This window comes from Thunnus maccoyii, chromosome 6 (genome assembly GCF_910596095.1).
Source record: "Thunnus maccoyii chromosome 6, fThuMac1.1, whole genome shotgun sequence".
Classification (NCBI taxonomy): domain Eukaryota; kingdom Metazoa; phylum Chordata; class Actinopteri; order Scombriformes; family Scombridae; genus Thunnus; species Thunnus maccoyii.
In genome coordinates this window covers 20418691-20444265 of record NC_056538.1, presented here as the reverse complement: position 1 = coordinate 20444265, position 25575 = coordinate 20418691, and the positions used below count along the sequence as shown (strand labels likewise).

Sequence of the window (25575 nt, the reverse complement as noted above, 5' to 3'; positions counted from 1 at the left end):
AAATAGAAATGCAGATTTAGTGAGAGAGTTTTATTGTTATACAGGATGCAAATATACAGACTATGTGCATGTTTTACTGACGGATCGAAGGATCCAACAACAGATATTACAGGTTCTGCAGTTGCAGGTTCAAGTCACAAGGTTGAAATATGCATACGTACTGCCCATATTATTAACTGTGTATACAGTTGAATTGTACGCCATTTTTGTCTTATTATGTCAGGTGTGTCCAGTAATCGTTAGGATTTACTATTAAAAAAATAATAAAAGATAAAATAAAATAATCACAAAAACACAAGCAGAAGTAAAATTGTACAATGTAAAAAGATACATAATACAGATATTAATTAATAATAATTAATAAATATAACTTAAAAAAAAGTGAATAAGCAATATTGCAAAGCAACTTAAAGGACCAGTGTGTAAGATTTAGTGGCATCTAGTGGAATGGACTTGGCAGAAATGGAATAAAATATGTTTCAATTAGTATATAATCCCATGAAAACAAGATTTGTTGTTTTTTATGAATGAGCCCTTTATACTCACATAGAGAGCAGGTCCTCTTCCACGGAGGTCGCCATGCTGCACCGCCATGTTTCTACAGTAGCCCAGAATGGACAAACCAGACACTGGCTCTAGAAAGGCCCTTTTACATTTTTCGTGACTTTCACAGCCACCGTAGGTTCTCCTACACGCTTGGAAGGGGAAGGGTGAGGGGAGCATGGATGTATAAAAAGAACTTGATACAGGAACAGCACCGGGCTTTGAAGCTAATTTGACATAGCGACCAAACCGCGTAATTACAACAATACATGATGCACACTGGCCTAAAAAGACTCTTCCCCATAGACTTACATTGTAGACATCTGTAAAACAGCGGATACAATTTTTTGAGCATCACACAACCCCCGCAAAATGATTTCGTTCACTATCATAATTTGATCTGTTCAGTCTGATCACATTTTGAAAGTCTAGAAGAGCCGCACAATTTAATTGTTTTATCCCCATTCAAGTTAGCCGGAAGGCTAAACCGGAAGTAGCTGGCTCAGCTGAGGAGAGTCACTTGTGCGTTTGCAGAAGAAGTTGAACTTTTTCATGCACCGCTGAGCAACTTTCATAGGAATGAACGGGGCTCAGCCATGCCTCGGACGATGTATCCAGTTCCCTTTATACATCCATGAAGAGGAGGGGTATTCAGTTGATTGCAATCTGCGACTTCACCGCTAGAAGCCCCTAAATCCTACACACTGGACCTTTAAACCTCAAAGAAGAAGAAGAAGCAGACATTAAGGGGAGCAGTTGAAGGCAGCACTTTTAAATCCAACTGACAGGCCGACCGTTACTAAATGTTTTAGACACAGTATATAAAACTTAACATTTGGGTGTTAACATTTTTCCTCAACTACGAACTGTTTCACTTCCTAATCAATGTATGTAAGGACAACGTCGCGTTTTAGCAGACTTTATTTAACCTGAGTTTAGCTAGCTAACCTAACGGTAGTCTGTGTTAGCAGCAGAGCTTGAACGTTAGCCGGTTTAAAGACCTGCTCCTGTTTTGACAAGCGTTTCCTCTTTCACATAAACCACAGTAACACACACAGCAACATTGCACATAGATAAGCCGCAGGCACATCCCCTTCACACCCCTGCTGTAAGTTATAAACCTTCACATCCAGCCAACCTTTTAACAGCTGCCTCGAACTAACAGCAGAGGAGGAACACAGGATCCGTCTGGTAGGTTTTGACAAATCATTGTCTTATGTTTATTGGGATGTTTTGTTGTGTGTTAGTTCCATTATTAATCAGTTTGGTTGTCAAAAAGCTGTCGTCAAAGTTAAAGTTGATGAAGGACACATTCAGTCGCTTTTATCAGAAACTAGTCTTTTAATCTTTAAGCCAGTCCTGATTACTTTTATAGACTATATATCGTTGTTTTGTGTCTAATCTAGGATCAAAGTTTCACTAAATGTACATATTTAAGTCAAAAATGCCACCCTGAACTTCATCAAGCAACATTAGGTAAAACAGCAAACTCTGTCTTCAAATGTGAACTTCAAACCTTCACATCTCAGTGATTAATTTCCAAACTAACTTACATTGTAGTGTGGGTATTATTTTCTTTAAAAAAAATGCATATTTTATTCGAAAGTAAAAGTGTTTCGAGTATTATCCACTGTGGCCACATAGTGTGTTTTCCTATCTCAACAAGCAGATAATTGATAAACTGTTTGCGACTGATTGACGGATATGACTTTCATTTACTGCTCTAACTCATTTTTAGTGTTTTATATCAGTTTGCCATGAAATGATTTTCCGTAAAGTGTGTGTCTCATTGTTGACTGTATGTCTCTCAGTCATTCAGCCCAGCATGAGTCATGATGTATGGTTATTTTTTAATTATATTTGATTACGCCAAAGTGTATGTGTATTCGAGAGTCTGTGTGTGTACTGTACACGATGAGCTGTTCTTTCCATTGTTGTCCTTCCTGTCTCATTTCCTTTCTGTGAGCATTCCTTCCAGCCAGCAGGGTGACTGTGGCGTTGTCACACAGTACATGACAGTGAAAACACTCAGCAGCTCACTGCGTCTCATGTAAAACGCTCTGGATTCTTCTAGGATGCCATATGTCTGTTAAAATGATTAAATGTGTCTTTCATAGGAGGAAAGGTGCCATTATTTTTAGTATCAACATGTAAGATAGCTGCCTGCAGACTACAATTACTGAATTCTTTAAGGATTTCTTATTTACCTAGCAGTCTTATCTTATTTACCTCCAATAAGGACCAAACCCAGAAGCTAAAGCCTAAATACTGTGTGTTTGCTGTGCTTTCTAACATGCTTGTATGTGCTGGACACATAGCACAAAAACAATAATTTGATGATTAATTGATTAAAATGATTGATTGAAAATTATTCGACTATTTTGATCATTGATGTATCGTTCAAGTAATTTATTTAGCTGGTTCTAGCTTCTAAAAATGTGGGGATTTTCTTATTTTCTCTTTCTTTTATATCATTTTACATTCAGTTTTTGTTTGAATATTTTGGTCTAACCGAATGAGCAATTTGATGACATCACTTTGGGCTCAAGTGATATTTTTACTATTTTCTGTCTCTAGACACAGTAAGTCATTGAAAAATAATCAAGACATTAATTGATTACAGGGCTGAAACTAGCTAATGTTTTAATTATTAATTAATCTGCTGATTTTTTTTGTTAATTGTTAAAAAATAGTTTAAAAAATGGCATTCACAATTTGTCAGAGCGTCCACAGTGATGTCTTCAATGTACTTGTTTTGCCAGACTAGCAGTCCAAAATCTTAAGATACTCAATTTACTGTCACATTTGAGAATCTGGAACCAAAGAACATTTGGCATTTTTGCTTGAAAAAGGACTGAAAAGATTAATAGATTATCAAAATAGTTGTCGATTTAATTTTCTTTAGATTGACTACTTGATTTATTGATTACTTGTTGCAGCTCTAATTGATAATGAAAGCAATCATTGGTTGCAGCCACCCCTTGCTTATTGTGAAGGCTTGCTTGAAAACAGTGTTGTAAATATATTTTAGTCAACATATTCTTCTATTTTTTACCCAGGACACATTTAAACTTTCTTTTCCTATACAGCTATTGCTTTTCGAGTTGACTTTTTGGCATTTTTAATGAAACAAGACCTTTTACAGACAGCCATTTAGATCTAAAGTAATGTGTTGAAATGATGTTGTGATGTGATGAAACAAACCAACTGGTGAAGGACAGTGTCCAGACACAGGAGGGCAGTGTTACACTGATGAAAATCAGTCTGAAACTTTGAATTTCTCTGCAATGATCTCTTTTAATATCAGAAGTTAAATCACTAATTCTGCAAAATTCTCCTATAAATATACTCTAAGTGCAAGTTGTTGTGCTGTTAGTTTCTCTGTCCTTTGGCCTGCCCCAGGACATACTATCTGTAAATCTGACCTGCTAAATCACAGATTAATTACCACCGTTGAACCAAAACACTGTGATTAATGACGGCGAATGTTTACTGGGACTGTTGACAATATCCAGGAGCTTTATGTGTGCTGTTAATGATTACAATATCAGTCTTGATAAATGGAGTAAAAGGAAAGGTGTGACACAGTGTATTATCTATTGGTCATGCAGTTAATGTGTTCATTACATTACTCATAATGTGTTTGCTCTGACAGATATGACCAATCCTCAGATGCAGTTAAGGGGTGTGTCAATTTAAGATTTCCCAGGCTTAATAAATGGATTTTGTGACTAATGGCTTACTGTACATTGTAGGAGTCATGGTTTAAGTGGTTTCAACTATCTTCAAAATCAACCATTGAGGGTGTGTCCCTTCTCATGTCTGGTGTGTCTGTTTCAGTTGCCTACTACTACTACTACGGCATGCGGGATGGGCCAAACTCGCTCAGATCTATCGCACAGCACCTCCACTCCAGGCACAGCGAAATGGAAAGCAGGAGAGACAGCCCAGCGGCTCCGGATCCGCAGATTTAGGAGCAGAGAAAAGCGACATGGTGACCAGTTAAACAGGAATCCGATGAAAAACAAAGTGTTGTCTTGTCTTGGTAGGAGAAAGCGAGACTCTAGCCAAACAGAAAGGGATTTAGGTTGCGGAAACGGAGCCGGAGATCCAGCAACGCACCGCGATCATAGAGTAGGAAAGTTGCCGCGGGACGAGGTTGTGTCGGCGGTTGGGGAGCACCGAGGAGCCCCGGGTTGTTTTGAGACACCGTCCGGCCTGCATGTTAGTACCGATGCTGACGCTGTGAACCGAGAGGCGACGGTTGGCTCGTCCGATGCGTCAGGTTTGGAAACACGGACCGGTGAAGTCAGCGCTGCTGCGGGCTGTGAGGAGCCGAAACCCGGCCGAGAGGACAATGCCTCGGATCCCCCGACGAGGGCCATGGAAGATCAGCCACTGGGGGGAAACAACCAGGGTCGGATTGTGTCTGAAGTTGGGGAATTAACGGGGACTAGTCAGAGTTCAGCCCCGCTGCTCACCTCTGACCCGGACACGGAGCGGACTTTGTCTAGCTTGCTCTCGGATAAACCTCTGGATACTGGACTGTCGATACCGGACGATCACGCTGTTGGTGAAATGACAAAAAGCGACTGTACTACCGTTTCATGTCCGCCTAAAGCGACCGGTGACCAAAACAACTGTTGTCCGGATGAAACTGAGGCAAGAGATGACTCTGATCAGGCGCCCCAGAGTCTTCCAAGAGGCCAAAGTTTCCCGGGCACCATACCGAAACTCATCATAACCAGGGACCCCAGTCCCAGCCGCTCTACGGGGACACCGACACTGCTGACCGTGCCAACGGAGCTCAGCGCCGGGTCGTGTTTGGATCCTCACCCCGATGACGAGTCTCCCTGCTCGGACAGCGGCTGCGGAGGGTCCCCTGCGCTGATGCGATCACCGAGGAAGCTGTCAAACTCGTCCTCCATCGGCTTGTCCTCCGCCTCTTCCTTCGAGGAGTCCGAGGACGACTTTACCGGGAGCGACATCGAGTCCAGTCTGTCTCCGGCCCGGTCTCTGTGCAGCCCGGACGACGGTTCAGGGGTGAGTCTCTACTTTTTCCTCAACAATTCAATTTCTTAAAATGCTCTGTGCAGTCCAGTTATTAACAATCACATGAGTGCTGTTGATTCTAAGTGTTTCTTTAATATTTATTGACTAATAAAACACCCACAGCTGTACTCCTAGACAAAAAACATAAACTAGTCTTACTGATTTGGATAGAAAAAAATAGCAAATGTTAATATTGGGAAATTGACGGTAAACCAAGGCAGACATGTGCTTAAGGGCCATTCATCAACTGAACAAACCTTGTTGTCAGATGCAAAAAAATACTAAACAGCTATATAAGAAGCAGTTAGAGAAAACCAAGGTGATATAATGGATGTTAACATGTACAAATCCATGCACACACTACATGTGCACACAGGGCACATACAGGTCAACAAGCCTATATCCTGTAAGAGATTTAATCACAGGCACTTTGTTCATCAGATGGCTCAGAGGAGAATGAAGACACACATGTATTTCCATTTTTTCTTTGGACCTTTACCCAGACGATGTGCACAAGCACACATTGCACAATGACCGTCACATCAGTCACTGTCAGTGGAATATACACTTCCAGATGTCACGTTCGTCACATTGATGTCGGTCAAGTCACAGGTTTAAAGTGCATGTCAGGGGTCAGATGTACTCTAACAGCTGTTCAAACTATGACACACTGATCACAATAGAATGATCCCTGAAGTGCTGGTGTGCAAATTAAATAAAAGAAGCCATCAGTGAGTCAGAACAATGTGCGTACCTCATTTGGTTTCGGTGAATTTGTTTGTTTTAAAGAACTAAAAAAAAAATTTGAATATTGAAATTGAAAAGTTTTTCATTTGAAACCATTTATCTAATGTGTCATTCAAATTAAGTCTCACACTCGGGTTTGCACCACCCTGATAAATGGAACATGACTCTAACAAATTTGAACCAAAGAAGAGGAAACTGGCTCTTATCTCTAACCCCCACGCCTCTGTCCCTTAACTCCCATGGCTTTGCTGAGCTCAGCCGTAGGATCATTTAAACACTGTCTGGGTGCATGTTTGAATAACTTGTCATCACATTACAGTTGCCACTTCAGCTGTTATTGTACATATACAGTAGACTAAACAACTGCTATCAGAGCGATCTAGACGTTGACTCTGCTACAAGAGGTGCTGGGTTTTTTCTTTCTTCCACCCAAGATTCAATTTAAAGTTTCCAAGTAGGAAGTTGTGATGTTTCCCCCGCTGAGTCAGGAGGCTTTGAGTAGAAATGCTTGGAATGACACTAGTCTTAAAAACAGGATGTGTCCACTGGAGACAGTCTTCCAGTATCTCCTCCTCTTTTCCCGGCAATGTGTGAATCCTGAATGTCAAGATGTCCCATTTAGGCCACGTCACTGAGCGCACACATTGAAAGATGAATTGTCCACATGCTAATAAACATACTGCCCTGCCCAAAACCTAGAAACCCGGAAGAAGTTGGGCTCATATTTTTTAATAATATAGGCCCAGTTATTTTTTCATAATGAACGATCCACCCTTGTCTGGTATTTAATTTCTTTTTTTCCACTGAGAGGGAACTAATTCTCAAGTGTTTGCACATGTGTGACAGAATGAGCGTGCTCAGGTCTACACATGTCTAAAAATACAGTCAGCAGTGTGTAATTAGCATAGCTTTGCTTTTTTATGTAAGATTTTATGTAGCTCATATCAACAGAAACAAACAATCTCTGTATCTTAATATCTTGTTAGCTTAATTGATGTACATAAGTGAACATAAGACAAATTTAAATCTTCCTGTATATGAGCACACCCGTCTATCGTCAAACCAGTCTAAACATTAGGGCAGCAACTAACGATTGTTTTCATTATGGATCAATCTGTTGATAATTTTTTCTCAGTTAATTGGTTTAGATTTGGTTTGGTCTATAAAATGTCAGAAAATGGTGAAAAAAGCCCAAGGTGCAAAAGGTCTTTTTGTGTTTCGATCAACAGTCCACAACCCAAAGATATTCAATTAACTATCACAGAGGACTAAAAAAAACAGAAAATATTAACATTTAAGAAGCTGGAATGAGAGAATTTTTGTATTTTATTCTTACAAAATGACTCAAAATGATGCATCAGCTATCAAAATAGATGGCAATTAATTTTCCGTTGATTGACTAATGAATTAATCGACTAATTGTTGCAGCTGTATTAAACATTTTGATCAGCCCACACAAATTCTGGCTTCATTATTATCATCCTATTATACATCCTAAAGCCTCAGATTACCAATTTAATGTCTGGGCTTCAGACTTCTCCCAGTATGTTTTTAAATTGGTTATTATTCCCTTAATCCAGTGTTGTAATGTTGAATTAGACGTGGATTTCCAATGTTTTTTAATATAAATGTTACAAAAAAGAACAATCCAGCTCCCATTAATGTGTCTCTATTGTATTTTCTGTCCCTGCGTCAGTCTTTGATTTTGAGCTCAATCATTGGACTACCTCCGTCACATTCAAACAGACATTTCTCCACATGGAAAATGTATTGGTTGGCTATAATTTACAGTAATGCTCATTTGAATTAAGAGATCAGTGGTCAGAGTAACTTCCTGGCTATTACACTAACAGCCAGGAAATAAGCAACCTGAGGAGTTGCATTTGAGTTGTCGTAAGAAACAGGATGACGCTGGTTTCTGAAAAGAGCAGGGTCTTAACGGGCATGTTTTGTCCTCCCGCAGTTGAGTAAAAGCTCAGTTGTCGGTTGCACAGTAACTAATAGAATGAGGGCGTGTGTTATTATTGTTGTTGTTGGCTTTAAAAAGCTGTGGCCATGCTGTCAGCTCCCAGCCAAACCAGTTACATTTGGTACACTTGGTGACGTGAGCAAATACTTGCACACACATGCATACCCAGAGACACACACACTCTCGCTGCGATGCCGTGCTTGCATTCAGTGTTCAGTGTGTGTCATGGAAAATAGGGCTGAAGGCAGAGCCGGTTGCTAGGCGACGTCTTTGCCATATATGGTACTTTTTTTTTTCTCTCTCTCTCCTTGCCTTGTTCTCTCTTTCACACCGACAGTATCTACTCTGTCCCTGACATTTGAATATTATTAGATGTAAATGCCCACAAATGTCTCCTCAGTCAAACAATACTACTAATATCTTACTCTCTCTCTCCCATATGAGACACAGTTTCTCCCCCCACATTCGGCCGTGCACAAAAGCTTAATAATTTCCCCCGAAACACCCTGAGACACACAGTGGAACAGAAAACAAGGAAAATTAGTGTAAGCTGAGTAAAGATGGAACACAAACAGACAAAAACAGTCACCGAAACTTCGAACATGTGGCCTACACGTGATGATGATTCTTTTTATTTATGCATGCTTATTCACACGAGCCACAATTGTGGACTTGTTTTCCGTACTACTCATTATACAGAAGTCCCACACATCACTCCCACAGCAGACATATACATGCTGGTGTGTGCAAGCGAAATTTGAATCCACGCTGCAGTGTTAAAAAGGAAATAAAATGAAACTCCATGCAGTTAGTGCTTTTTGGATCTCCGTAGCTGTTGTATCACATCAGCTATTCCTTTAAAAAAAACAAAAAAAAACCACAGGATGACACACAGAACTCACAATACAACATACAACAGCTACACTCATGGTGACATTAACAGCAAATATCTGGTATTTTTTATTGATAAATGGCATAAACGAGTACTTGATTATCCAAATTGTTGAGGATTAATTGTTTCAGCAGTGATAAACATACAATTTAACATTTTATACAATGAGAAGACACACAGACAAGCTCCAAGAAAATACTGTAATAATCAGTACTGTCACAACGGCAAAGACTAAAAGGCAAATGTTTCTTTAATTTTATCTGAAGACTCTTTTCCAATGACGTTTAAAACTGTGCCATCTTCCATACCTTCAAGGATTCGCCACACAGCTGAGCTGCTTGAAAACTGAAGAGTTGAGGGGGGAAAGGGATGTGGTTTCATATAAACTAGTTTTGAGAAAAGAGCTCTTGACAGTACCTGGAAACACACTGAGTGTGTATATATATGTAGCCACTCCTGTAGCTGATGATAGTTGTCTGACAGGTTCGGCTTTGTCTCCACATACACACACACACACACACACACATATACACACACCTCTGTAGGTTACATAGTGCCGAGGAATTTGTCATGCAGACAAAAGGAAAGCACTGGGAGGGTATGGGAAGGCCTGTTGTCCCTACCCCCATGCTGCCAGTCAGTCATGAATCTGGCAGGAGATTGGCTCAGCGTGGGGCTCAGGATAGGCCCTGTGAGGATTAGGGGATAGAGAGAGAGAGAGAGAGAGGAGAGAAGAACAAAGGTTATTGAGAGAAAGAGAAGACAGCTCAGTGTGTGAAGGTTAGTAGCTCCAGGGGAGAGAGGGTGAATGATTTAGGGGAGGAAGTACAAGGAAAGGGGAGTAGTTCAAGCAGACAGATGGCCTTGGCAGAAAGAGAGAAAAACGACAGCATTAAGTTGACAACGGAGAAGATATCAAGCATTGAGAAAGTGTTAAGGGAGGAAGGGAGGAGTGGCAGGATGTTGAAACAGGAGAAATTTTGAATTGGTATGACATAAAAAGAGGTTGAAGAGAAGGAGAGGAGATCAGTGTGAGCTTATATCAGAGGAGGATTATTTACCAGGCAACACAAGCCTATACAAGTTTACAGGAAGGTTAACAGACTGACTGAAGCTAAAGTAACTGGAGTTAGACAGAGCATTAGCCAGGGGCTAACAGTAGACTTGGTGGAAGAAGGTAATAGATGGTTGTGAGGGATCCAATGACAACAGAGAGGCACACGGCCCTGCCAGGGCTCATCTGTGGAGACCCCATGCTGATGGTGCAGGGTATTTTGTGCTGGCTGCGTTCTCGCTTCGTCTCTGGGGCCGTGTGTGCCTGTGTCAGCGCCTGCCTCCTCCTACACTATTGCTCTGTGTGCCAGGTAAGAAATAGAAGGCGACAAATTTATCCAGAGATTTGAATACAGACGGCCATACGTATTTGCTAATGGTTTCTTCAGAGAGAAGATAGAAGGGCACATTCAAATGCAGGAGACAGGTTTGGGTAATCAAATATAATGTGATTGATAGTCCCGGTCTCTTGCAGCTACAGTAATGTGACTGTTGTCTGGCGCAGTCTGCACACACTGTAGCTGTGATGATCTCTCTAAGAAGCCAGTAAGCCAACCAGCAGGATCATCATGCTTCAGGCTGTAATACTGTCGGGGTAATTTATGCAATCAGTCCAAATTTCTTGCCACTTTATCAGGTACATCTTGCTAAAACTAATGATTTATATTGAGAGGTGATTTTGATATTATTATATATGTTTACACCACTTACTTAACAACTAAATGTTAGAGACACTCGTCGTATTGCAATACACAGCACCACTAACTACATCCCTCAAAATTGACCAACACCTTTCTGAAAGAGAAACGGAACTTTATGATGTTCATATAGGTGGCATTTATTGCAGCACTGTTGTGTTCGATTGCATTACCTTTCGCTTTGAGTACCTCATAAACTTTTTCCGTATCTGAAAGTTTACTGTGCCAGGCAGCTTTCCAGAGGAAAAGTACACTGATGAACTTAAGATGACGGTGCCCTCAGTTTAACCCTCCACTCCCAATACAGTGGAGTTTTAAAATACTTTTAAAACTATCCCACCAAACATAGGAAACTGTTATCAATATTTCTGTGTGCTGACATTAAATTTAGACACACTTCATGCTCATCCATCTTGTTTGGGAACTGGATTAGTTGACAGCGCTGTAAGAGAGTTAATAAAGACTAACTTTCGAGTGATGGTCATTTTTCACCAAGGCATATCACGCTTGAACGTGTGCATGTGTGAAAGGTGAAGAGGAAGTGGGGAAGACTATAAATGAGCATTGTTGTGGTCAATGTGACATCTCCCAGAATGACCATTGTCATGTGAACCACAGAGGAGTGTGTGTGTATGTGTGTGCTTCAGGCACCAGAGATCCCTGGTAACCCTGCCAACCCAAAAGTCTAGTAGACAAGACAATTGGGCTTAAAAATATCCGAGAGAACGATTGTGATGAGAGTAAAGAAAAGAAAAGAAGGCCATTAGGAGGACAAAATAATGTTGAAAATCCAAAAATAACTGGAAAAAAAGGGAGAAATAGGTTGATGGAGCACTTTTGTCAGCATTGAAGCTTTGGGGAATGAGAAGGAAGCTTATAAAACAAAGAATGATGAAATGAAACTGTTATATATATGTAGGTGAGTTATATAACTCTGGACGGGAATGCATAAAGAGAAAGCGGAGATGGTGAAGGTTGGACAGTGTGAGGTGAAATGTAACCTCTGTGTCTTTAAAATGCACAAATGTGTGGGATGAAGAGACAAAGTGAGAGAGCAGCGCACAACAGTTTAAACCGAAGCAACAATCCAGGCTTTTTACACATAGTCTGTAGGGATTCTCAGCATTTATCAAAACCTTTTTCTCAAAAAACGCCTTCATGCAGAACATTAGCAGCATTAGCTCTTACAGCGTCTGGTGATATTAGGCAGATACATTTGACCCCACAGAAGCAACACATTAAGCTGTCAGCTTGAAGCAATTAGAGAGAGAGCTTGATGGCATGTGGATAATAGAAGTGAAAGAGGAGAGGCTGAAGATTTCCTCTCCTGTCCCCCCCCCTCCTGGGCTTTCATCTGTCACTGACGTCTTCTTCAGAGGAGCACAGATACTGCTAATTATAGCTAAAATATAAAGAAGCTGAGGTAATCTGATGGGTAAACATAGTATGTGTTTTTTCCATAAACGGATGCTATTTCAGCAGATTATTTTTGGACTGCAGTGTTTTATAAAGCAGATCTCAGTCTGTTTACAGTAACCACTGTTTGTTGGTCCAGCAGTCAGGAAATATCAATCTTTGACAGTTTAATTATAAATATCATGTGATTGTACATGAAATGTATTTAACTTAATAAAAGAAAAACAGATCTACAGACACCAACAATGACAAAAATCTATTTTCTTACTTAAATGATTAGTTTAAATATGTCCTCACTGTCAAGTACAACCCTGTTCTTTTAAAGGAGCAGATCTGTACATGTATGTCTGTTGCTTCCTCCAATCAGAGAGGTGGACTCTTGTGTTTTGAACTTTACACAACAGGCTCATAATTATCCCTTACAGTAGCACTTTTACTGTTCTGACCGGGTTGGAGTGTCTGAAGGTGGACTGCTTGTTGTGTTGTTATGTGGGTTAAGGTTATTAGGGGTTAGTTGTTGTAAAGCTCAGTTAAAACTGTCCTGCTGGAAACAGAGAAACAAGGATAAATACTGGAAACACAAGGAGGTGGGGTTTTTCCCTGTTTTTTTCATTATTTATTTTCAGCCTCTCGAGTTTAATGTTGGATACTGGTGCGTTCACTTGCTTTGAAAGAATCCTGAGTGAAATAACAAACTCAACCAAATCCAGGGAGATAGAAGAACCTAGCACAAAGAAAAGACACCACCTCATCCCTGTAGAGGAGATATCTTGGGGGGAGATAATGTTTCGAATTCCAGGAGAAACACAGTGGGGAAGTAAAGAAATAAACGTCATAAAGACTCATGTTGTAGTTTACACCCTCGCTGAAGCAGGGAGAGGATTATGGAAAAAGAAGAGGAAAAAAAGTTTAATTTTCAGTGACAAATTGCAGAGACATGTGAATCAGATGAAATCATCTCGTATTGCAAATAACAATTTGCATGTTGCAAATTTGATAAAATGCAGTCTGTTTCATCACCGCTCTTCATCCTGACGCAGCAGAGGTTATATTGGGATTAATCTGTTGATGCGATTGAAGGATCAGGTCACAGGTGTCTAGCATTCACTCTCATTACTCAACTCCTGACATTGACCAGCTGTCTGACGAAGCACAAACCTGTTGTACACAAATTCCCTCCCATAGTGAACCAATACACAGTTAGAGAATACAGTCAGAAAGTCTAGTTTTCAACCCTCTTCATTTCAAATCCATTTCAGGACTAAGACTGTAGTCACATGAGTCACCTGTAATATTTTTACATGTGTAGAATTAATGATGTTGATGAAAGAAACTGGTGGCAATATTAATTGTTTATGTTAAATACATCAAATCTTATTAGCAACACTTTAAGTCCTTCTATTTAGCCTTTGTAAGCAGAATATAAACAGTTAATAAATGGTTTATAACACACTATAATGTTGTTGTAAGCAGATATTTGTCAACAACTATAACTCCTCCCATAACTGGATGCTGATGTATGGTGAATGAAAATACAGTAAAATACAGTTGTAATACTGTATAATATGTATTCATAGAAGAAATTATAGTTAATAAATACTTTACATTAATAAACACTTAGAAAACATCCTTACAACTATATTATAGTGTGTTATATACCATTAATTACATGTTTATATACTGTTTATAAATGTTAAATAGGAGGACTTTAATTATTAAGTGTTACCATTATGATTTATGTTGAGTTATGATGGTTTCATTCTTTATCTTGTAGTCAAACTATATGCAACTCCATCCAAGATGTAGGTGTTTATTTTATATCTCATTAATGACTAAGGGATGGTGCAAATATTTTTGGTCACTTTGAAAAATTAAGTTGCAAGTAAATAGCCCATAATATATGTAGTAAAAGCTCTTTTCTGTCTTAATTCTGGACTTTAAAATGGTTAAAGCTCCTGAAAAATGAAATGTCTCTCTTGATTACATATTCACAACTTCGCAAAGTAAAACACTCAAAACCTCTAAACAGATTATTTTGTATACATGTAGGACTCCATCGCTCATATTAAGAAGCTTGTTAAACTTTTGAGTTACAAAACAGCACTCTTTCAACTCAAATAAAGCCTGTTTGTCAGGTAAACACAGACTCGCTGTTTCCGCTGTGTGTGTATATTCCTGTTTTATTGTGACAGAGTTTCAACACAGCAGCTGTGGAAAGAACGCATCTGAGGACGGCAGAGATAGGCTGACATGTAAACATGGCAGAGATACTGCAGGCCCGGCAGGGAGGAGCGCAGACGTTGACAGAAATTATTCAGCTATAAAAAGATTAATTTTATCACTTTATTACTCACATCATCCTATTTGGCTTCTCACATGTGTTTTCTATCATCAGTGTTTCTTTGTTAAACATTCATCTGAGTATGACACACATAAAAAAGTACAGGAATGATGAAAAGTACATGCTGTAATATAATGTATAACAAACCCACATACACACATCCTAAACTGGCTGTGGGTTTGTTGTGATTTCCCACACACATGTTTTAATCAATCGGTTTCAGAATACTTGCGTCAAAGCCCCTGTTGCACACTGTCCTTGCTCTGGTGTTTCCCAACACAGATAACCATTATATACACACACACACACACACAGTTTCAGACAGTATGGCCCTGTTTTACGACACCCCAGTGGAGGCTTTGGTAAATGTTTTATGAATGGCTTTTGTCACGTACGTCGTGCACCTGGCCTTGTCTAAAGGGGAGGATCTGTCCAATGTCTACTGAGTTGTGTGTGTATGTGTGTCAGTATGCTCTCACTACAGGGTGTGTTTTCCTTTAATGGATAATCATGCCTACTTGTCTGTATTTAGCTCAATGCTTTGTTTGAAACCACGCTGATTAGTCAGTGGTTCAGATTTGTCATTTGTGTGACCAACATCCTGGTTTGTTTGACAATGAATTTTGTTTTCCTTTTCCCAGAATAAGTCTTGGCAGAAGTTGAAGACCATGGTTCACTGGTCCCCCTTCGTCGTGTCCTTCAAGAAGCGTTACCCGTGGGTGCAGCTAGCTGGCCATGCAGGTATGCAGATATACACTGTCTGTGCATAACATACCTATACATGCACTCCTTTATCCTCAGTCTTTAATCTTCCTCGTCTGTCTGTCTCCTTCATTAAGGTAACTTCCAGGCTGGTGAGTTCGGGCGCTTGTTGAAGCGATACTGTGAGTGTGAGCAGCTGTGCCTACAGGAGCTGATGAAGGACACTCTGCGCCCATATGTGCCTGGTTATTATGGTGTAGTGCAGAGAGATGAGCAGGACTACAACCTGATGGATGACCTGCTGGCTGACTTTGACTCACCGTCCATCATGGACTGTAAGATGGGCAGCAGGTAAGCATCAACACTGGATGAAGAAACCAGTGTGACAAACATTTTTCAACATGATGTCGACTGCAGAAGACAAATTATCAGAGCTTATCTTGTGGGGTTTTTTGGCAGATACTGTGAGCTTTGAATAATAATCTTTTATAAACAGTTCACTCCCATCGGTGATCTGCTTCGTTATAGTAGTAATAACTCTTTGTACAGCACTGTTTAGAACATGAAGTCAACTAAATGCTTCACAGGATTAAAATAAGAGAACAGTGAGACTAAAACAGTGAAATTACAATAGACATCTCAATAAGAACAAAAAATCAGTACAGAGAAAAAAAAGATTCAAATAGCGAGCGAGGGGAAGGAAAATAAAATGCATAAAAGCAGAAACTTGATTAAATAAAAGTTTTAATTACATGTTTTCCGTTTTTTCGCATCAGGACGTATTTGGAGGAGGAGCTGATAAAAGCCAGAGAGCGTCCACGTTTGCGGAAGGACATGTATGAGAAGATGGTCGCGGTGGACCCCGGGGCCCCGACAGAGCAGGAGAGGACCCAGCAAGGCGTCCTCAAACCTAGATACATGCAGTGGAGGGAGACGCTCAGCTCCACAGCCACTCTGGGCTTCCGCATCGAAGGCATTAAGGTCAGATGTCGTCCAGCGCTTTGAACATGCCTAACTGTGTTAGTCAGTGTTAGTGAAGAGAACAAATAGTTTGTGCAGGAAGTAAACCGATCAATGAGAGTAAATATTTATCAGTGTCATCAGGAAAGTGCACATACTGAAGTGGAATTTGAAAACAACACAGTCTATTAAATGTTTTGGCTGGATGTGCAGCCACAAAGAGACTGTTTGTTCTTTTGACAATAAATACAGGGCTGGTTATTATCTGGTATATCAGGTTGTACCAATTTGCATGTTACTTGGACATGAATGAAAATATCCGACTTAGAGAAAAAAAAAATAGGGGTAGTACAAACAAGCTAAACTGTATCTTATCTTCTTTTTTTTTCTGCAGAAAGCTGACGGGACCTGCAACACCAACTTTAAGAAGACAAAACACAGAGAGCAAGTGATGCAGGCTTTGGAGGACTTTGTCAATGGAAACACTCAAATTCTGGTAAGTTTCCACTTCACCACATGATTCATCAAAAGTCAGTGATATTTTTATCTTTATGAATATTAAGAAGAAAGGCTTTAGACTCACTGTTGACCTAAGGTTAGTGAGTCTAAAGATTAACTTCCTTTTTGTTTCTGTTCTCACATCCTGCTGCTCTACACCTCTAACTTTTAAACTCACTTTTTCTTTTAGAAACTCTACCTGCAGCGGCTGGAGGAGCTTCGCTCAGCGCTGGAGCAGTCGCACTTCTTCAGGACACACGAGGTGAGACACACTCGCAGTTTTCATGTTCCAAAAAACCTGTTGGCCGAGTTGAAGATTTGTGATCTCATCACCGCTTCTGTAGTGAATCGCTCGCATGCCTAAACTCACCTGTCTCACCGGTTTGTCGTCGCAGGTCGTGGGCAGCTCTCTTCTGTTCGTGCACGACGCTTCGGGGAAAGCCAGAGTGTGGATGATCGACTTCGGGAAGACGGTTCCCGTGCCGCCCCCTCGTACCTTAGACCACAGGACCCCCTGGGTGGAGGGCAACAGGGAGGACGGTTACCTGTGGGGACTGGACAACCTCATAGACATCTTAAGTAGTATGCTCCCACAGACGCCCTGAGAGGGAAGACAGGAGGACATGAGTGAACGATGGACCCCCAAGTTCTGATGGTAGAAGAGATGCAGGAGCAGAAGAATTTGAAGAAAAGGATGGAATCATTAGAAGATCAATTTGAGTACTTTTTCAAACACACACCGTGATGCAAAATATCCAAATGTCTTATTCCAGTTGTACCTGTGCAAGAAGAGGAAACAAGACAGAATTTTTATTGCAAAGTTGAATTTGCCAAAGGCCGACATCGTGCATCGTGCTCCGTTTGTCTCTGAGACTCTTTTTGACAGTCTTGAGTTTATGGACTTGTGACTCACTTTTGCCTGCAAAGGGACACATGTAAAATATCCCATCTCCCTCATCACCACCTCCCCCTGCTGGTTAGATGTGCACATAGCACTCTCATAACCAGGAACTTGATGCAGAGGTATTTTACACTGCCTTCGAGGAACTGGTGTAATGGGAGTTTTATTTTTGTCATGGACCACTTTTTGAACTTTTGATGTTTAAGTGCAAGTATACAGCAACACTAAAACACTGGTCAAACCACGTGTAAACTAACTCAAGTGTGTAAATACAATTTAATTTAATTTTTTTCTGGCCTTGGTATAACCTGCTTACCTTGTTTGTACAATTCTGTGCCTAGCATTTTTAAAGAAAGAGCTGTGTGATCATTCCAGTGCAAGTGGACTCCTGCTATTTTTCTTCCAAAGAGTTCACCCAAGTATTAACTGATTTACATTTAATCCCAAAGTTGAACTTCTGATAGAAACTGAAAGTGTTTTCTAAATTGGATTTTTGTATGATAATGTAGTGAAAGTGTCTGGGATAATTTTTTCTTCATTTAATTTGTACAGTAAGCGGCTTGGCAGCCTTGTTTGTCTGGAATTTGTTGCACTATGGATCCTCACAAAGCCATTGAACAAAACAAGCGGTGCCTCTTTGTGCGTTAAGATGGGAAGCAGCACTCAAACACTGAGTTTACAAACGCTCAGTTCTCTCTGATCAGTGTTGCTCATAGATTTCCAGGGAGGCTACAGAGTCTTACACTAAACTGGTGTAAACGGGTGAAATGAAAACTGGAATTACCTGATTTAAACTGATTAGTCTTAGTCTAGGCTTTTGTGAAGTTTCACCTATGTATCAACCTACATGTGATCTTGAAACTGGAAAATTTCAACATCTTATGATTCTAGGGATGACGCATAATCGAATACGAGAATATCAACTGTAAATCACGAGGACGATGCTTTAAACCTCATTTAGCTACACTAAACAGTTTGAATTGTTGAGGGTTTACAAAGAAAATAGCAACAAGAATATGTGACATTGTTATATTCAGATATTAAGGAAGTGCTTACGACCATATTTGAGGTTCCTTCATTGGAATGCAGCCGGTTGGCAAACATAACAGCCGTGAATCTTCCAGACGCCCTTTGACAGTGTCGGGAAGCTGTGTGTGTGTGTGTGGGTGTGCGTGTGGGTGTGGGTGTGGGTGTGTGTGTGTGTGTGTGTGTGTGTGTGTGTGGGCGGCTCACCCAGTACAGACAAGCTTTCTAAATGAGTGCCGCAAACATCTGACTTAATGAAATTGGAATTCTACTTCAGGAATTCAGTCTTTCCATCTCTGAACAGTGACCATAACCTGGGAGAGAGGAATAATGTAGTGTTTACAAAGTATTATATTTCTTCTGCCCACAAATTCTCTATATTTGTAATGTGGCTGCAAGCTATCAGGTTTTCAAACTGGGTGCTTTCTATGTAAACTGGATTCATAAGCACACTTTGTATTTTTAAAGGCAGTGTGACTGGTGAAAATTGATATTAAATCCCTGCTTTGTCCAGAAGGTCATGGATTGCAATAAACTGGAAATAAGAGTTTTCAGACTTTTTTCTATTTTTTATTTCCTCTTCAAACACACAACTCAAACATCAGATACACTATTTGTCTATTAAAACACTTCTGCTGCTCTGACCTCACTGGGAAGATATTCCATCAGGGTGGCGACTGTTATTTTAAATATCGATTACTCTGCTGATTAATGTCTCCATTAATCATCATGTTTATAAAATGTCAGAAAATAGTGAAAAATTCCCGTTATAATTTCCAAGAGTTAAAGGTGACATCTTCATGTATCATTTTTTGTTTGTCCAACAATCCCAAACCCAAAGATCATCAGTTTAATATCATTTGACAAAGAAAAACATTAAATCATCACATATGAGAAGCTGAGACTGATAGAAAATTACTAAAAAAATTAATCAGTTATCAAAATAGTTGACTAAAAATAATTATCAATGATTAGTTTTCTGTCAATCCGTTAATCGACTAATTGTCTATATTCTTTTTGACTAAATACCCCAAAACATTTACACAATCACAATGACAAAATGTTACATCGATTTATTGTTTAAATCGATTGCAGGTGATGAAAATTTATATTATAAACCTGAAAGACAAAAACAAACTTCACACAGCTGCTCAGTTTAAATAAAGCAATACTAGGATCTAAAGTTTGGCAGCATGGAGAAAATCTTCTATAACATGATGTCATTTTGACAATATGTATTGTGATAATAGTGTATTTCCTGGAAATTCAATGGAAGAACTGTTTATATAAAAATAAACAGGTGTTCTTTTTCAAAGTTTTTCAAATGTTTTCATTTTTTCATGTTGATGCAACAACCCTTTAAATCCTTGTTTGGATAACATTGCCTGCAAAGGCCTGATACAACTAGAAATATTAAACGGATAATAGACTCAGTAGTAGGGCTGCAACTATTAGTTGCTTAATTGATCAACAGAAAATTAATTGTCAACTATTTCAATTATTTATTAATTTGAAGCCATTTTTTAAGGAAAAAAGCTGAACTTATCTGGTTCCAGCTTCTTAAATGAGAATATTTTCTGGTTTCTTGAATCTTGTATGATAGTAAACTTTGTTGACTATCAGTCGGGACAGAAAAAGACATTTTATGTTGCATCTGTGACTTTGGGAAACAGTGATGGACATTTTTCACCATTTTCTGACATTTTAAAGACCAAACAACTAATTGATTAATTGAGAATATAATCAACAAAGTAATCAATAATTAACATAATCGTTGGTTGCAGCCTGACTCAGTATAACAAAATCGTGAGACAAATTTTTTTTTTGTCTCATATTAACAGGATCCACAAAACATCACAATTGTGGCACATACGGTATCATCACAGTTAAACACTTTGGTTGATGAAGCCCTTTTCAAAGCTCTGTGGGAGGAAGTCAAACATGTGGTCGTCACGCTGAGACAGATCCACATCTGTAAATATCCATGATTGATATTCTGCTGTATCATTCACGTCATGTCACTGCAGCCCCTCTCAACAAATACACATGAAGTGTTTTCTCCGTCCATTGTTTACTGCACAGCTGGTTTCTGTTGACCAGCAGTCTCATCACTGCTTCTTCGTCCGTGTGTGGAGTAAGACCGCCTGTCCAGCCAGTCCGGCTTCCACCCCTCCTTGAGGAACCACATACTGCGTCCCGTCACTGGCCCTCTGAGGGTCCATTGTCCTCAGCTGCTCGTTGCTCTGAGTGATGCTATCCAAACTCCACAGCTGGTAGCGCAGGCTTTTACCCTGCTTAGCCAGGACGTAAACCTCTCTGAGGCTGACGGGACAAGGTGAGCTGGTGTCACTGGGCAGGTGAAGCCAAGGCAGAGTGGGATCAGGCTCGGTGTGCTCAGTGCTCAAGCTACCCTGGTCCAGACCAAGGAGGACACCTGGAAGAGGTGGATGTGGTAAATGTGGGGCATGTTGACTGGCTGAATGAGCAGGTGACTTAGCTACATGGTCTTACCTGAGGCGACAGCCCAGTGCGCCCTGTGGCCGCTACGCTGGCACGGCTCATGGTTGTAATCCTCATCGTATCTGTACATACTGTCAAGGCATTTTGTGTCATCATAAACTTTTCTCGTGGTTTCTGCAGTGTTCATACAAGTGAAATTGAAGACTTGTTTCAAAATCATATTGTCCAAAATATGAAAGTATGATGGAAACAGTAGGAACGATATGACCTACAATTATTTATATCACATTTTTATCAGTGTTGTACTTCCAAGCAGTGTGTAACAATAATTCCTAATGATATAATTAACTGAATTAATGTGACCTGGACTTGGAAAAGTGGCAAAAAATGGATGGATTAACCAATAAAATATTATTAATTCATTTAAATTTTTGTATAAACTGACACTTGTTCATTTTGAGTGGATGAGCATCCTCGCTGGTGTAGCTCACTGTGGTGATAGTGTTTGCTGCAGGTCTAGATGGTGCTGACTGAAACTTCACAAAAAAGGGTTTAAATGGTTTCCTGCAGCACAATCAACAATGGAAACAATCCCACTTTTAGTTTATAGATGTGTAACATCTGACAGCCTGCAACCCAATACAAAAAATATATTTTTATAAGCAACACTAGTTTCTACGGCAGGCAACAGAAAACATTTAAGACTTAATTACCTTTCAAGGCCTTTTTGGAATTAAGTGAATTCAATGCTTCTTTTAAGACTTTTCAAGACCTGCAGATACTCTTTTTATCTTTTATGACAATCCTTAGCAGTAAAAACCAAACATAATGAAATGATTCCTGACAAAACAACACTCATGATGCTTCTGTTTGGGTCTAGGATACGGGATGAGAACAGGCTGTCTTCCCCACAGGTGCGTGACGATGGCTGCAGCGTTTTTACCACTTAAACCACCTGACAGCAGCTCTGCCTTGCAGCCGCAAACCGCTTCTGCCAGCAGGGCCATGTTGTTAGCTGACAAAACAAAAAATCTTAATGAGGACATAAGGAAACCCATAAAATCAAAACACTGTGAAATTGCATTTAGTTGCTTGTGAAACCCAAAAGACTGAATCACCACTAAAACAAAGAAAAGTTGGAAATCTGGTTATATAACTTCCACATTTCCACATTTCAAATTACATCTTGATGCTGTTTATAAGGGCTGAGTCACTGCTGCAGCTCTAGCAGCACCCAGTGGTGTCAACATATGTTTTCTGCCTTTGGGATGAAGATTCCCCACACTATCAGAAAACTTTTGCTGCCCACAAATTTCCTACACGTTTCAAAACTGTTCACTTGGTAGAGACTGGCTCAAAACAGCACATATCCTTTGTTACCTGAAAACATTTCACCCTGCGCCGTGTATCCCCGGCTCAGCGCCGTCTGAACGACTGTGTCCATGTCGATACTCGGCTGTGGCTGTTGAAGGTGTGCAGCCATCCATAAAGCCACCAAACCACACCTGAAGGTAAATTAATAACACACTCACAGTCACACCCTTGTAAAATATGTCATGTTTAATGACTTAAAAGCATTCAGGTCAAACCAATAACACAATAGGCACCAGTGTTTCCAGTGCACATACAAAGGTTGCGGAAACAGTTTTATTTGCGTTATATAAGTGCTTTCTCAGTTTAATGTGGATCACAGTGTTGCTTGACAAGTATTTGAAGTTTCTGGACTTACTGTGGACCATCTTGGATCAGGGAAGGCACATATGTGTTCATCAGTATCCACTGCAGATCTTTCCTGAAACTGAAGCACCAAGAAATAACACACTTCATGACATAATTATACATTATTCTATCCTTACACTCAGTTACCAGTTTGATAGACATAACTGTACAATCTATTGCTGCAATAAATCCCATCTTTGTAGACTTTGTATCAGAGAGGTGTGTTCATTTTCAGCAAGTGTTAGTTCTGGATCACTTTACCACATGTGTTTCTAATATTCTGTTGGCCTCGGTGGACAAAATATAAAGGCAACGTTATTTAAAAAAAAAAAAAAAGAGGGTTGTTGCATCAATGTGGTGAAAAACTTCTGGATAAACCAGAAAGAACAGAACTTCTCCCCCGTGTTTTTTGTCTGCTTTTTAAAATTGAATTTCCAGGAAATACATTATTATCACTAATAAACATTGACACTCAAAACAATGAATCAATTATCAAAATAGTTGGCGATTAATTTAATAGTTAGCAACTAATCTGTTTCATTGTTGCAGCTCTAAAGTATTACATAAGACAAATCAATTACCACAGTTGTTGTTTATTAAATTTATGAGGTTAGATTAATTAATAAATCTATCAACTAATTGTTCAAGCTCTAAACACCAACACAAACTATGACCTCTGTGACACAAAGGTAGGTTTTTATTGCACGGCTGAATTGAATTGCAATAGATTGCACAAGTGAATCTAATGAACTGGAAATTGGAGTGAATGTGTTTTTTTTCCTGAGAGAGAAAAAAGAACAGCAACATCTGGTAAAATTTAGGTAATCATGACAATATGTGTGTGTGTCAAATGTGGACTATGAATTTTATTGTCCAGCTATATGAGGATCTGATCAGTTGCATGTGCACAAAGTAAATTGCTGTTCATCACTTCATCTAAACAGGGACATGGTGGTAAAAAAATAAATCCTAAAATGTGCAAAATAAACTTCTATATCTCACCTGCTCTCTCTCTGACGGAGCAGTGACAGGGCCTCTGTGTGGTCCCCTTCAACAGGACTCCTGCTGCTGGCTATAGTCTGGTACAGCTTCTTCTTGGGGGCTGAAGCTGGAGGAGGTGGTGGACCTGGAGCAGGAGGAGGAGGAGGAGGAGGAGGAGGAGGGGGTGGAGGAGGTGACAGGGAGCACTCCATAGACATTTCCTTTGAGCTCCTTACAGAAAGGGAAGCTTAGTTAGTATTTTTAACATCTTTGCAGCTGCTCTTCAATAGACTCGACAAACACTAACGTTAATTCATATACAAACTACTCCCCCCACCTTCACTGCTTACTTTGATAACTAAGCTAAAAATAAGAGTATATATAATTGACTCACTTTATCTTAACTCGCAAGTTCGGTGACAAAATCTTCTCCTGTTATCGGTCACAAAAAATTATAAGCTTGTAATATTTCACATACTGGTTCATACAACCACTTTTAAGACTAGCACTGCCAGCTAACAACACCGGCGTTTTATCCATATTTGGCAGCTTCTTCTTCTTCGTGCTCGTTGGCGGGAGGTAGGACGTTATATTTGGCAGTTTCTTCTTCGTGTGTTGGCGGGGGATTTAGCAGCTTCTTCTTCCTCTTCTTCTTCTCCTTTTTCTTCTTCTTCGTGTGTGTTAGCGGGAGGCAGAGACGACGCTGAAGTCAGCTTGCGATTCGCGGTTAAGGGGAAAGTTAAGGGACACGTAAATAATGATATTTAGCGGTTGATTCTCCGTTTTTTTTTCACCACTTACACTTGTGAAAAACTGTTAGACATCGTAGTAAAAGCCTTAATGCTGTTTAAACCCACTTTCAGTGTGTGACGCCTTTATTTTACTTATGAAAACAGAATAAAGGGCGATTTCACTGTTTTTCCCCCATCCGGACCACATTAGACCAGGGCCAGATCAAAAAACTGCTATATTTAGACCTGTTAAATATGGACTAATTTAACCAGGAGTCTCCAGCGACTCATTAGAACACAGTTTCAGATTTGTGAAACCTTTATTTTGCTTATGAAAACAGAAAAAAGGGCGATGTCACTGCTTTTTCCCCATTCAGACCACATTACATCAGCTCCAGATCAAAAAACCTCTGTATTTAGACTTGTAAAATCTGGACTAGATTACCAAGAAGACTCTAGAGACTCTAGAGACTCATTAAAACACAGTTTCAGATCTAGGAAACCTTTATTTTGCTCATGAAAACTTACAACAGGGTAATTTCACAGCTTTTCCCCCATCCAGACCACATTAGACCAGGTCCAGATCAAAAACTGCTATATTTAGACCTGTTAAATCTGGACTAGATTAACAAAGAGACTCCAGAGACTCCATAAAACATAGTTTCCGATTTGTGAAACCTTTATTCTATTTGTGGAAAATGAAAAATGGCGATTTTATTGATATTTCTGGTTGGTTTGAGGACAGCTAAGAGAACAACAATCATTTTGTATTATAAAGAAATATTAGAGGAGTGAATGAAGAAAAAATACTCCATAAAAATATTTTGTGATGATGATGATGATACTTTGTAATTTAAAAAATGTAAAAATAGATTTTGTACATTTG

At 39.7% G+C, this 25575-nt stretch overlaps 2 protein-coding genes across 2 annotated transcripts; one reads left to right on the top strand and one right to left on the bottom strand.

Moving 5' to 3' along the window:
• The first annotated feature begins 1019 nt into the window (after positions 1-1019).
• itpkcb (inositol-trisphosphate 3-kinase Cb) lies at positions 1020-19348 on the top strand. The gene is made up of 8 exons (XM_042413300.1): positions 1020-1734; positions 4384-5586; positions 15353-15452; positions 15551-15764; positions 16190-16394; positions 16768-16869; positions 17062-17133; positions 17267-19348. The coding sequence occupies exons 2-8, from the start codon at positions 4414-4416 to the stop codon at positions 17474-17476; spliced, it is 2076 nt and encodes a 691-aa protein (XP_042269234.1). The 5' UTR covers positions 1020-1734; positions 4384-4413; the 3' UTR covers positions 17477-19348.
• A 964-nt stretch (positions 19349-20312) lies between these two features.
• c6h19orf54 (chromosome 6 C19orf54 homolog) lies at positions 20313-24694 on the bottom strand. The gene is made up of 7 exons (XM_042413305.1): positions 24353-24694; positions 23980-24189; positions 22988-23056; positions 22639-22763; positions 22144-22273; positions 21310-21380; positions 20313-21232 (listed from the first exon to the last, which is right to left on the bottom strand). Exons 2-7 carry the CDS (start codon positions 24174-24176, stop codon positions 20907-20909), a joined length of 918 nt encoding a protein of 305 aa, XP_042269239.1. The 5' UTR covers positions 24177-24189; positions 24353-24694; the 3' UTR covers positions 20313-20906.
• Between the last annotated feature and the right edge of the window lie 881 nt (positions 24695-25575).

What these genes read in the sequence shown, in the direction of transcription:
- itpkcb (XM_042413300.1), top strand. Translation starts at nt 4,414, where the DNA reads ATGGGCCAAACTCGCTCAGATCTATCGCACAGCACCTCCACTCCAGGC. An exon ending in TCCGCATCGAAGGCATTAAG is followed by an intron (nt 16,395 to 16,767) that starts GTCAGATGTCGT and finishes TTTTTTCTGCAG; the next exon opens with AAAGCTGACGGGACCTGCAA. An exon ending in ACTTCTTCAGGACACACGAG is followed by an intron (nt 17,134 to 17,266) that starts GTGAGACACACT and finishes TTGTCGTCGCAG; the next exon opens with GTCGTGGGCAGCTCTCTTCT.
- c6h19orf54 (XM_042413305.1), bottom strand. Translation starts at nt 24,176, where the DNA reads ATGTCTATGGAGTGCTCCCTGTCACCTCCTCCACCCCCTCCTCCTCCT. An exon ending in CTGATCCAAGATGGTCCACA is followed by an intron (nt 22,764 to 22,987) that starts GTAAGTCCAGAA and finishes ATTTACCTTCAG; the next exon opens with GTGTGGTTTGGTGGCTTTAT. An exon ending in AGACAGCCTGTTCTCATCCC is followed by an intron (nt 21,381 to 22,143) that starts GTATCCTAGACC and finishes CAGTATGTACAG; the next exon opens with ATACGATGAGGATTACAACC.